Source organism: Carettochelys insculpta, chromosome 16 (genome assembly GCF_033958435.1).
Source record: "Carettochelys insculpta isolate YL-2023 chromosome 16, ASM3395843v1, whole genome shotgun sequence".
Classification (NCBI taxonomy): Eukaryota; Metazoa; Chordata; order Testudines; family Carettochelyidae; genus Carettochelys; species Carettochelys insculpta.
In genome coordinates, this window is record NC_134152.1 from 23,690,849 (window position 1) to 23,704,702 (window position 13,854).

The 13,854-nt window shown below is 41.1% G+C and overlaps 1 protein-coding gene and 1 long non-coding RNA gene across 3 annotated transcripts in view; one reads left to right on the plus strand and one right to left on the minus strand.

The window, feature by feature from the left end:
- Positions 1–8,979, minus strand: part of CCZ1 (CCZ1 vacuolar protein trafficking and biogenesis associated) — a 29,264-nt gene extending 20,285 nt beyond the window's left edge. The window contains exons 1-6 of the mRNA XM_075011271.1: positions 8,772–8,979; positions 5,932–6,029; positions 5,748–5,841; positions 5,578–5,655; positions 3,268–3,315; positions 2,706–2,789 (exon numbers count right to left, since the gene is read on the minus strand). Coding sequence (XP_074867372.1) covers positions 2,706–2,789; positions 3,268–3,315; positions 5,578–5,655; positions 5,748–5,841; positions 5,932–6,029; positions 8,772–8,876 — 507 coding nt within the window. The 5' untranslated portion in view covers positions 8,877–8,979. The remainder of the gene's footprint in view (positions 1–2,705; positions 2,790–3,267; positions 3,316–5,577; positions 5,656–5,747; positions 5,842–5,931; positions 6,030–8,771) is intronic.
- LOC142021930 (uncharacterized) overlaps positions 8,951–13,854 on the plus strand; it is a 28,559-nt gene continuing 23,655 nt past the window's right edge. Inside the window, exons 1-2 of one of the 2 annotated variants that reach the window (XR_012647818.1) lie at positions 8,951–9,276; positions 9,485–9,547. This is a non-coding gene — a long non-coding RNA (uncharacterized LOC142021930). Of the gene's footprint in view, positions 9,351–9,484; positions 9,548–13,854 lie in introns of both variants that reach the window. The other variant, XR_012647817.1, reaches the window with a different exon arrangement.

Consider the following 13,854-nt stretch of genomic DNA (forward strand, 5'->3'; position numbering starts at 1 on the left):
CTGAAATTTAAGTGCCTGACCTTGAACAGCATCATGCTACATTTTCCAATTTGTTGCTTTAAAATAATGCCAATGTGACCGAAAATCTAATGTGTTGCACACTTCAACTCTTTTACTGTATGTAACACAAAAACAACCTGCTGCAGGAAGACATACGGAAGGCTCAGAACAAATATATTTACTATGTTTTTTCAAATGTGGAAAAATATTGGAAGAGCTTGGTGTTAACTGAGTCACCACTTCTTTCTTTCAGATGTGTTATGTGTGGGTCATAAAATGAACTGGGTTATAATATTAAGCAGTGCAGAAATAGCGGTAGGCCAAGACTTGACAAGAGATGGTTGATTACTTTTTAAACAGTATATGTGCTTTATTTCAGCATTTCTATTATGTGTATTATCAAAAAGGACAAAATAGGTTGTGATGTTACTAGTTGAAGATTATACGAAGAAGACAAATTAAAACTGTTTAGTATCAGAGTGGTATCCATATTAGTCTGTATCTGCAAAAACAACAAGAAGTCCAGTGGCAACTTGTAGACCGATAGATTTTTGGAGCATAAGCTTTCGTGGGCAAAGATCCACTTCCTCAGATGTTCAGGGTGCAGGACTTCTCATTAAGATTGTTTAGGATACTTCAGAGAAGCTAGAGACCAGAGATACAAACACAACACAGAACCAGAGAGCATCCAACAGTACAACCAACTATGCTATCAATAAACCATCAATATATGCTTCATTAGCAGGAATGGTTTTAATGACAGTTGTGTCAGCGATGAACTATCCCACACTGTGCTTAAGCCATAGAGAGGTAGACATGTTAGTCTGTATCTTCACAGAAAAAAAAAAAAAGTCTTGTAGCACTTTAAAGACTAACAAAATGATTTATTAGGCAATGAGCTTTCGTGGGATGAAGGCAGGGGAACAGGAGGAAGAAAATTACTTACCGCAAGTGTTTATTAAGTTAAGTGAGTTGCCTGAGGTCAGAGGAAGTAACAGTATGTGTTGCAGTGTTCCCTGTAACAAACCCCATTGCCAATTCTGTCTACATATTTACTCTGGAGACACCATTACTGGACCTGATCACGTCAGTTACGTGATCTGGGGGCTCATATTCCTGTACCTCCACCAATGTTATATATGCCATCATTTGCCAGCAATGCCCCTAAACTGGACAATCTCTTTGCCAAAGAATGCATGGATACAAATCAGACATTAGGAATCTGAATACACATAAACCTGTCAGTGAGCATTTCAATGGAGCAGGCCATAGCATCCAAGACCTTAAAACCTGCATCCTAAAACAAAGAGATTACACAGAGAGGGATCTGAATTGGAATTTATTCCCAAATTTGACACTTTACACCTTGGCCTCAATAAAGAGAGCAATTACCTCATGCATTACAAGGATTGTTTCCCTATCTTTGATATTCGTAGAGACAGTTTACTTTTACAGAATTTCCAGATCTGAAGAAGTGGGTCTGTCCCACGAAAGCTCATCACCTAATAAATCATTTTGTTAGTTTTTAAAGTGCTGCAAGACTGCTGGTTTGTTTTGTGCTTAAGCGTGTTTTTTTCTGAGCATGTTTTATTCATCTGAATTTCTGTGGCATAAAAGCAAATATGTAATTGCATACAAAATGACATACTTGCAGGAGTCATTGGGATATGGCACTTTACATTTACCACACGAGAAAATATATTGACTGTTCTAGTAGGTATGAAAAATTGGGTACACAACTGAAAATCAAAAAGTGGTGCTCCATTTCTCACAAGAAACAAAATATTCTATTATCCTACAAGTTATTTCACTACCCTTATATTTTTACCAGTTATTGATATTCAGAGGTGAATATATGGGGAAACTCTGCAGCATATACATGATGTTCCACATCACATCTAATGCTGCACTACAATAAAACAAGAGAACTAAGAAACCTGTGGCAGAGTAAAACTGAATACTGATTTCCTTAATCCTGGTCCAGTGCTCTAACCTAAAGGGAACATTCTGTCTTTATTTTCCTACACTTTTTAAAGGAATCTGAAAACACAAATGCCATCAGTGAAATTCCATCATTGCATGGGTTATCAGCAAGGTTAGAGCTAGAAGACTAAATGGTTACAGAAGTATGGTGTCTTTCTCGTTTTGGGGATTTGACACACATGCTCTCATGGTCTGAAAAAATTAAATGGATGTGATTGGCCACAGGCCTTGTAATTATGTGTAACAGTAGAAAGTCTTGCAAACAACGGATAAAGGAAGTAAGAATGCTCAATCATACTTGATTATTAGAATAATTAATGTTATAACAGTTTTCTAAAAGTGGATATTGACAATTTTATCTGTAACAGACAATCATCCTATTCTACTCCATCAAACTATCACTTTATTTATTCAAATCCATTCTAAAAACTTTTCCATTAAATATCCAAAATAATATTTTTCAAAAATTCCTAGTAATTCACTTTAGTATTCCCATTGCTCCCTGCCTACAGCCTGTGTGTATAACATACCCCGCTATTGTGTATTTGATTTGTAAACGTTTATGTTTATAGTTTAGTTCTCTGGTTTTATTGTAATGCAGCATTAGATGTGATGTAGAACATCATGTGTTTAACACTGTAAGCTCTTCCATGCAGGCCTTTTGTTTCCTCTTCAGTCTCAAAGACATTGTCCGTACTCTAATAACAACAGTAAGAACTTACGCGATGGAAGAATTTCTCTAGTCTCTCTTTTAGGATCCTTATACCTCCATCTTCTATGGCTTTAAGGAATGTACCATTAAAAAGCTAAAAGATTAAAAGTAAAGCAAAATTAGTTGGGAAGTTGTGTAAATACAGTTGTTACTCATAGCTTGATTAAAATCAGAAAAATGCAAATTAAATTGCTACCCAAGCAATTCCTTTTTCCCAATTCCATATATCCCTCACTGACCTAATGATGCATAGCCTCAGCAGATTTGAGATAACCTACTGGAATAACCAGTCAATCAAGATCTATTACTACATAAAGAGATTAATTTAGTCTTCACAGAAATTGGGAATGGTTTTACTAGTCCCTATTGCCCTCCACTCAAGAACAATACTGAGGACCACAAAAGCATTCTGTTATGTTCTCCCCACTGCCATTACTTCAGAAAGAGGAGGACAATATGGATCAGACTGGCATCCCATAAGTAATTTATTATTGCTCAGATAAGGAACGTATAGAGGGTGGTCGATCTGTCACTCTGAAAAGATAATCTTGATATAAATATATTACCCTTACCTTGTACATGCTATAGCACTGCTGTAGAACTGAACTGTAAACCTTGTCCTGTAAAACAGACAATAATAGGTCACTGCTGCAAGAACAGACAACTCCAAATATTATGACTGACATATAAATGTCATGCACATTCTTTTAACTACCATTTGTTCTTGTTTTTCTGAATTCTGGGCTTACATCTCTTGTATAAATCAAAATAAAAAACTCCTAGCAGTTACTGGCGACTGCTGAAAATATAACCTGCGAAGTATTTTCTCAGGATACACATGAATTAAAAATACAAGAATGGCCATACTAGGTCAGACCAAAGGTCCATCTAGCTTAGTATCTTGTCATTCAAAAGCAGCCAGTGGCAGGTGCCTCAGAGGGAATGAACAGAACACACAATAATCAAGAGATTCATTTCCTGTCCCTCATTCCCAGCGTCTAGCAAACAGGCTAGAGACACCATCCCTGCCTATCCTGAATATCAGCCAGGGATGGAGCTATCCTCCAGGAATTTATCTAGTTCTTTATTGAACCCTGTTACAGTCTTGGCCTTCACAGTGCCCTCTGGCAAAGAGTTCTACAGGTTGACTGTGTGTTGGTTTAGCAACCTTTGCACTAGGTAGGCAAATCACCATGCAGTTCTCCTGGCCATCATAGATCTGGCTATCTACGTTTTCTAATTATTTTCTATTAATCTTTCCTGGTTAAATATAAACCTAACAGTATTACTATTATTAAATCATAACATACTAAAAACAAGATGACTAAAGTAACAGCTTGTAACTGTGATAAATGCTGGGCACTAGCTGATCATAAGTGAAGAGTAGTTAGTTCTAAATGAGCTTACTCCAAACTCTACATATTAGTTCACGGCAGGTAAAGACTACAAACCGGTGAGAACTCCATATAGTCTCATCACTTAGCTAACATGATGACCCAGAGTGGGTTTTCTATTTGTTTTCTGGCAAGAACAGTAAGTCTGCTTTGTTTTGTTGGAATGATTTCTTTAAGAACACAATCATATTTTCTTATTTTTGCTATGTCCATCTGTCTGTCTGGGCAAGGTTGTACCATGTTCCCCCCACACAGCACCATGCCAGCCCTGCACAGGCCCAGCATAGCCCCCCAACGAAATCCCTGCTCTGCACCGTGTCAGCCCGGCACCTTCCCCAGCCAGCACGGAGCCCAGCCCAGCCCCCAGTGGAGCTCCTCCGCCTGCCAGCGCGGGGCCCGGCCCATGCTTTGGATGTGTAGTACAACACATTTCTGTCTCATACTTTCTTCCAGCCCACGTTCCACTTGCAAGAAGAGCTGAACAGGGCGGGCCTCTAGTGAGAAATACATATTAAAATTATCCCATCTGGTCAATTACTCTTCCTGCTTACAATTACAGTGAATTGATGATACTGCAATTTTGACGCAAAGCCTCGTTGTGGACATTATGGCTGCATCTACATTAGCAAGTTCGTTCAAAAGATTTTTCAAAAGAAATGGGCTCTTTTGAAAGATCCCGCAGAATATCTGCACACAAAAAGCATTTTTTTGAAAGTAAATCGAAAGAATGCAGCACTTCTTTCAAAATTGCTCTTCCTTTCCCGTTTCAGGAAGAGTGCCCCCTTTTGAAGGGAAACATGTATAGACACACCGCAGGCCCTTTTTTTCAAAAGAGAAGTCCTCGTGGGACCTGATTTTTGGTCCCTGCCCCGTTCTTCCAAAAAAGCAGGGGCTACGTGGACGTTCTCTTTTTGATCTGCTTTTTTATGTGTGGATGCCGTCTTTCAAAAGAAGTTCTTTCAAAAGAGATCCTCTGGCAGGGCTTCTTTCAAAAGATCTCTGTAGTGTAGACTCAGCCTATATGTTTGATTTTCCAACGAAGATGATCAATTGGTAACAAAAGAGCCTTCTATATTTAATAAGGAAGATTTCTGTATAAGCTCTTTGAATTAAATCAACATTGGATCAAAAATTGCATTGGCCTATTCCCTGAAATTTCAATTGATCTGTTTTTGTTATTTTTAATCACACTTGATTTCATAATGTCACAGCTGTTGTTACTGTGATTTTTAAATTCCTTTTTGGATATTTTTCCCCATAGCTTTGTGTCTTTCTTCCCTTTCAGAGTTTACTTCAAAATGCTCTGTTCTACACACCTTATTTTGAATTTGCAGTCAGATTCTTAAAACCATTTTACAACATCCAAAGGTTAGATATTTGCTGTACTAAAAGACGTTGCTGGGTGTGTACACACACACACACACATACCCCTAAAATACTGAAATTAGAAGAGTAAAGGCAAATTTAGAAATAACAACTCAACATTACCAGTAATTCTTCTTCTTGATACTCAATTACTGGTTTTCCATCTTTGTGGTATTTTTCTATCACGGGATTCCTTACTACCTAGAAGGCAGAACAAACTGGCATCAGACAATGCAGAATGTATTTAGCAATTTTTGACATTTTAGGAAGCTACATATCATGTATATAAATACCATGACCATCCAGAAATTTTCTTCAGGTTCATTGAAGAACTGTCTATTCTTCTGAGTATGCAAAGATTTTGCAGGTTTTGATGGACTAAAGGTCCTGGAAAATAATATACATTGGAACAAAATTTTAGCAAATGTACAATCTGTTATACGGTAATAAACCATGTGAAAGGTAACACCTTACTACCTTGTGAATTGTACTATAGCTTCACACAATCCAACATTTCTAATCTTTTCATTCTTTTCTGCTTCATTTGGGTGATAAAAGAGAATCTTCTTTTCCTCCTAAAATTTGAAATCACAAAAAATTATATCATTTTTCAAAATAAATTTTAGCTCCTTAAATTTACTGAACAGAGTGTAAAAACCTTCTCGTCACCAGACAGATTTATATAAATAATAAAAGTTATACAATGCACATGGAAGCCTGCCATCAAAAAAGATCTCAAAGTGCTTCACAAATGCAAAATGCTTCACAAATTACACACAAGAATCACCTAATTTTCCATTGGAATTTGGCTGAATTGAAAGGAAGCAACAGTTCAGCTGTGTACAGTAGAACAGTACATATTTAGAAAAAGAAGTTAAAAAAATGTTTATCAATGTGTATATTTAATTCCCATCACAATAAGTAGAAAATAGGCCCCTTCACACATTAAAGCTGGCCTTGTTTCTTAAAAGAAAGATTTTTATTTTTTTTTCAACATCTATCAAAAAATTCAGGTGCACTACAAAAGTTAAGCACACTTTTTTAAAAATGTGTTAGCCTCAGAATTCAACAAAATTTATGCACAGAAAACTATTAATATGTTAGCTGTGAAATTTGCTATTATCTAAAATGGAAAATTGTACTCATCTCAAGTAAATTCAAGTAGGTAAGTACACGCTAGACATGTTATTTTAGAAGTGGGCACTATTAAAACAGAACCAAGTTTTTTGTTTTAATCAGGTTAAATATGCCATTTCTTCTTTTGTTGCAAATATTTGGAAAAGTACATTTTACTCAATCATTGCATTGACAAAAATAACTGCTACTATGAAAACAGTAGCATGCACCACTCATCATTTTACAACCAATGCACAAAATATACTTAGGTATTACTTATTTACCATTTAAGTAGAGATAAATCTGGATATATGTGGCAGCTGTTGAACAATGCATCACTATAGTTCATCAGATACTAGAGTGATTGGTGCCACACTAGTACCTATGTATATTATTAAACTGATTATCTTAACTCTAACAAATTAAACTACATGACAATAGGTAGATAGTCTATAATGGCTGTTTTAAAAGTAGTATGTCATCTGAATGGGACAGCCTGACAGATTAGTCTTCCCTTATTTTTGCTAGTTAATTTACTAGCTTCAACTAGGTCATGGGTGGCTCTTCAGAAGTCAGCTCCTTGTACAGGACATGGAGCTACAGGTGCCAAGTTTCTAATGTGCTGGGGGTGCTCATTACTTATCCCCTGGCTCTGCCCCAAGCCCTGCCCTATCTCCATTCCTTCCACAAGTCTGCCTTACCCTTGCCCCTCCCTCACAGAGGCTAGGGCGGATCACAGAGGGCAGGAGGTAGGGAGATGCTGATTGGCAGGGCTGCTGGCTGGCCAAAGGTGCTGTAGGTGTTTAAGCGGGAGCTTCTGATGTATTATTACAGTGGCTCTTTGACAACATACACTGGTAAATTCTGGCTCCTTCTCAGATTCAGGTTGGCCTCCCAGACCTATCTGCTCAAAACAAAATACAATGCTCAGTATCTTGTTATCAATTTGCTCACTTATAGTAGCAGATACTTTTCCTGACTATAGAAAGGATTCATCATCCTACTCTCAGTCACATTGATTAAAGACTTAATGTTTACAAAGTGCTGATGAATTTAAAAAGCCGTATAAGCATTTAGCATAACTATTATGTACCTGGAACATCTAACCAGATGAAAGATTTCTGAAGCATTTTTTAAAAAATCTTAACATTCAAAGCCCTGACCCAACAAGCTCAGGTGCTCGCAATAATTTCTGTGATTTCATGGATCTCTGCTTGCTTAACCAAACAGAAATTTGTGGAATCAGGACATAAAATTGTGCATGCATTTATTTTATGTATGGAATTGCTGTCAGCTTTGGTTTCATTGTTTTTTTGCCACTGCTGCTTTTCCAGTCTTTACCTTGATGCTGCAGGAATATACTGGGTCTAAATGCTAAAGTTTTAGCTATACACCACTAGCTTAAAAATCTACTTTTGTTGAATATTTTAACATTGTCAGAGTAAATACCTAAAGATTACGGTAGCTGCTTTTTCTCTATTTTTCAGATTATGTTATGCAGTTAAATAATATTTTATTTTTAGTCAGTTTCACTGCTTAATCAGGTTCCCTTTCCCCTGTCTTTTGTGGGGGGGTTTTACAGTGCAACAGAGGTCAGAGAAATCATTTTGAAAACAGAAATATGTTACTGTAAAACCCCAAATACTGGTAAATTGATCCTAGGGCAGTTGTAATACTGAAAAAAAAATGTAGCTCCTACTCTTAAGAAGAAAGGGTCTCTTTATAGCTGTCGAGGAACTTAACAGCAGCCCTTCTCCAAAGGTGTTCGCTAGGTAATGATGCTAATAAAGCAGAACGTTTTGCTGTCCAGTCTCTAGTTAAAAACAGAATGGGTCGAGCAGAAGCCTGAGAGCTGCTCCGTGGTAGTCGGCCAGCGCAAACGTTAGTCAGGATGTCTTGGTGGGGGCAGCAGCACCGTGGCAGGGCAACATCGCAGATGTTTCACGGGCGGCGGAGCTTGCATGAATGTTGGAAAGATGAGGGGACAGCGAGGGGGGTCGCCCCTGACAGACACACACATGTCGCCACTCCTCAGACAGACGTTCCCCTAGCCCCGCTCCTTAGATGACCGAACGCCCGCCACCCACGCGCGCGCCTTGCAACAACGCCCTCCCCAAAGAGAGGCACCGACCCCCCACCCAACCCCGGCCGGACCGCCTGACACCCTCCCTCGCCCCGCGCGCCCAGGCTGCTCCCTGTACCTCTCCCTCTCTGGGCCCCAGCTTCGGGTTGTAGATGAAGAAGCTGAGCAGGGCCGGGGCGAGCTGCTTCTCCTGCCCGGCTCCGCCCGCCACCGCCGCCGCCATACTGGGCCTGACGCGAGAGAGCCTGAGGCTGGCAGCCGCCACACACCATCGGGAAGCAACCGGGAACCCTCAGCCGGCACCGACCCCGGCCGCGCACGGCACTTCCGGCTTCCCTGCCCCGGAAGGGAACCACGCTGACCCGGATGCGCTCTAGCTGCGCCCGCCGGTGGCACCAAAGCGACCCTCTGAGGGGATGCACCGACCCCCCGGGCCTTGCTCCCTCCGCCACAGCTGGCCGGCGCCCGTCGCACTGCGGGGCTCCCCCGGCGGCTTGTAGAACCCCTGCGAGGGTGACAGGAGGGATCCCTCCGGCCCTGTTCCTCAGGACGCTCAGCCGGCGGGGCCCGCAGTACTGCCGAGGTGGGGGCCTCCCCCCGAGAAGTTTCAGTGACCCTGGCAGGTCCGGTTATGCACCTCGTGAGACGTGCCCGTGGCGAGGAGAGCGAGCCTCTCTCTCTCTGCCTGTGGGAAGCGGTATGGGGCACTGGGTCTGGCCGGGACAGGGTAGCGGAGTGGCGGCGTGTCCTGGTGCAGCGGGGCGGTGATGCTCTAGGTCGGGGTGGGGGGCAGGAGCTACAACCTGACCCGACCCTTCTCCTGTGGGACAGGCCGAGGGACCAGGAGCCGTGGCCCTACCCTCCTGCTTCCTGAGGCCACCGTGGGAGTCCTTGGTAAGCCCCCTCCATGCCTCCTAGCCCTGAGCGCTCTGCCCCTTCCCCATCTTAAGCCCCAGCACATACCCAACGCTGCACCCTCCCCCTGCTATATGCCCCCACCACTTGTCCTCAGTTCTGCTCCCTCCACATTGTGATTTCACACCCCCCGCCAGCTCTTCCAGCCTCTGACTTCCTGCACTATAGCCATATCCCTACACACACCTAGCCCCCTGCCCTGAGCCCCCTTATGACCACCCCCTTACACTTCCACACCCACTGCCCCGACTCCTGCACTATCCACTCCTTTCCCTGAGCCCCACTATTTAAATAAACATACATTTTCGTTTTAAATTAAAAAAAAAAACAAAAAAAACCTACCTTCAGTTAAGGACCTGACTAATGCTGGGTAAATATACTAGTTAATGATAATACTGGAAGGAACTATACTGTAGAATATATAGGATGGGAATGTGGTTATGTGTCACTGCTGAGATAGGCTGCAGGTGGGTGGTATGGATACTCATTTGCCAACTACTGATTTTCTAGATGTCTAGCAATTGTATTGATGGCAAATGAACGTCAGCAGTCTCTACTATTAGTTACTTAGAAAAGTTTTTTGTGGGATTTATCGGAATATATACTGAATCTGTGTTCAAGTTTAAAACATAAAGTAAATTATTACAGCTCGTGCAAATAACAAAGCAGGTGGAAACTATTATTAGGGTTCCAGTTTGTCTATCTTCTTAATTGTATGCACAGTAACACCACACCTTGGTATTTGTAGAGTGTCACAAGATAGCTGTGAGTTTGAAATCTGATTCCTAGCCCTTCATTACATAACATTAAACCATTGTAGAAATGCATTTACAATTAAATGTGACAGTGGATTATCCCTGCATCACAGGCAAATAATTAAAAACACTGATATTGATTTACTGTACATACACAACCCAAAACCTGAAGCGGAAATGGGAACTTTTTTTTTTTATCATGTTGTCATACCTTTCAGGTTGTTAACTGTTTCTGGCTACTATTTTGAGCATTTCTGTCAGCTGCATAATAGCAGACTTTAAAAAAAAACCCTACACACTATAAATCACTTTGTGTGTTGGAGATGACAGCTCTAAACAAATACAGCTGACAGGTCAAATAGTTATTTCATTGACAGTCTGTGGGCTGAAAATGTTGCCAGAAGTAGGCGAGTCAGCAGTTTGTTATTGTCAGTAGCAACAAAATAAGATCATGATCCTGGAGTGAATGCAAGGCAGGTGGAATCCCGAATCCACACAGAACTACTTACAACACTGAGGCTCAAGGCATTTTAGTTCTGAATGGAAAGTAATATGTCACAGAAGGAATAGTTGGGTTCTAACTCCCTTTTTCTGAATTTCATGTAAGTAACATGCCTCCCCAACATTCTGCATGTGCATGATTTTGATTTTACTAAGAGGAAAGTGGTAAGCTGTGAAAATAAAGTAGAAAGAAAAATATTAATGGTAAAAAGAAACCTTCCTGATTCCCTTCTAAAGCCCAATATGGGGTCAGTGTGTTATTCAGAAGCCTTCTGCTGATAACAGGGAATGTCGTAGATTTAAAAATTATAAACTTCAATATGTCTACTTCAGCCCATAATCTCCTCAGCAGCCTTAACAAAGAGGAAATAAAGGTGAGATATGTGGTTTGTTCAGGAGGTAAACAGATTACTGACTGTCAATCCATATATCTCATTTCTGTGTCTAAGGAATGCAAATCTATAATTTTTGCATGTTTATCCAATCAGCTTCTGTCAGGGGCAGGGAGAGTCAGTCTGTCACTCCTGACAATAGTGGTTTTTCTGCTCCTGTCAGGGGCGGCAGCCACTCCTTTCAGTGGCAGCATCTTGGCTGCTGCCCTTGAGAGGAGTGGGGAAAATGCTGCTATCGGGGTGGAGAGAGTCAGGCTGCCACTACTGACAAGAGCAGTTTCTCTGCTTTTGTCAGGGGCAGCAGTCACTCCTGTCAGTGGCAGCAGCTGGGCTGTGCCCCTGAGAGGAGCCAGGAAACTGACCAGCACAGCAGCACTGGTCAGTTTCCCCACTCCTCTGAGTGACATTAACCCGAGATACATGCATTCAAGTTGCACATATCTTGGGGGTCTGCTGTAAGCCCAAATTTCTCAGCCTCTTCTCATAGGTTATGTGTTTCAGCCCTTTAATCATTTTAATTGCCCTCCACTGAACCCACTCCAATGCATTCACTTCCTTTCTATACTGTGTGGGGGCTCAGAACTGGACACAATACACCAGGTGTGGCCTCACCAGTGCCCAGTAGAGGGAAGTAATAACTTCTCTAGATCTGCTGGAGATGCTCCTCCGAATGAACCCCAATATGCCATTAGCCTTCTTGGCTACAAGGGCACACTGTTGACTTATATCCAGCTTCTCATTCACTGTAATCCCCAGGTCCTTTTCTGCTGCACTGCTTCTTAGCCAGTCAGTCCCCAGCCTGTAACAATGCTTAGGATTCTTCCACCCCAAGTCAGGACTCTGCACTTCTCCTTGTTGAACCTCATCAGATTTCTTTTAGCCCAATCCTCCAGTTTGTCTCAGTCACTCTGGACCCTACCCCTACCCTCCAATATATCTACCTACCCCCCTTGCTTAGTGTCATCTGCAAATTTTCTGAGGGTGCAATCCATCCTCACGTTGGGATAATTAATAAAGATGTTGAACAATAGTGGCCCTAGAACCAATCCTTGGGGCACTCCACTTGAAACCGACCATCATATTTAGGAGAAGTGAAAATAGTCAGTCACCGTGTGTCTGAAGACAACTGAAATTGATGATTACATGATCAGAAGAAAATCTAGTAATCTTATAAATTGTTGCTAGTAATTAATTAAATGTTTTGATTCTCTTCGATATAGTTAGAATATGTCAGACTGTCTACTAATATTAAGACAAAGTGCTTCTCCTTTGGTATAGTGCATTCATTTTTTTCACATATAAATAGAATACCACCAATATGCAATGAGAGAATGCACAGTATGATCCCAAACGGGGTGTAGCATGTGCTTAGATACATTGCTTAATCAAGAGCCTATGTAAAAGTATTATTAAAATGTAGTAATTTTGTAATACATACGGATAAAATAATTGTTACTTTATAGACATTAATTCACCCTCAAAATGTGTGAATTAAGTAATACTGTTTCCGTTTGACAGATAGGAGACAGAGGCTCAGAATGATTGAGGGCTTGTCTACGCTTGCCCCCAACTTTGAAGGGAGCATGTTAATCAGGGCAATGGGAGATTACTAACAAAGTGCTGCGGTGACCACACAGCACTTCATTAGGCTAATTCTCCCCCATGACAACTTGAAAGTGTCAAACTTCAAAGTGCCTTTACTCCCCCAAATTTTGAGGAGTAAAGGCACTTTGAAGTAGCACAGGCACTTGAAAGTGCCCGTGGCTACACACATGCTGACACTTCAGAGTTGCTGTGGGGGAGAATTAGCCTAATGAAGTGCTACGTATTCACCGCAGCACTTCGTTAGTAATCTCCCATCACCCTGATTAATGTGCCCCCTTCGAAGTTGGGGGCAAGTGTAGACCCAGTCTCAGTGACTTTTCAAAAATTACACAGCAGGTCTATGGTACTGCTGGGGTCTGAACCCCTGACTCCTAGTCCTATGTTTTAGACCCAAGATCATACTTTTCTATGAAGTTACAGCAATGAATAGGATGATTTGGAGAGGAGATGTATAACTGATAGATCCGATTTTCTATCATTTCAAAAATTCTATCAGTTTCCCTTTACTTAAAATTCAGACTTCCACTAGACCAGGTAATGTGCTGCAAAATGGAAAATACTTTTTAGTGGAACCACTGTACTATAGAGATTTTTTTCCAAGAAATGCTATACAAAGGTTTCTTTGAATGCTGATGTCACAAATGCTGGAAATTGGACATACTCACGGAATGCTGAGATATAGTATTGCATTCTTCCTTATTTTAAGTCCTAATGTCTTGTGAGCCATAGCCAATTAAGATTACTAAGAAGCGTATGCTCAGATTAAAAAGTATGTCTTCATCTGGTAATCCCAAACAAGATTATACACTCTGGACATTTCACAGTCCTGTTGAATTGGTACAAGGGGAAGGCACATTTCAGTGCTTTCTCTTAATAGCAATCATCAAGGGGTTATAGTCCTTCACTAATTCTTCTGCTCCTTGGCTTGTCAGTTAGTGTGAACCATGCTGATAGCTTCTGCTAACCTGGAGGCACAGAAAGTTCTGATTCCCACCTGAATCAGGAAGTCTCTGAACAGGACACTGAATAGTTT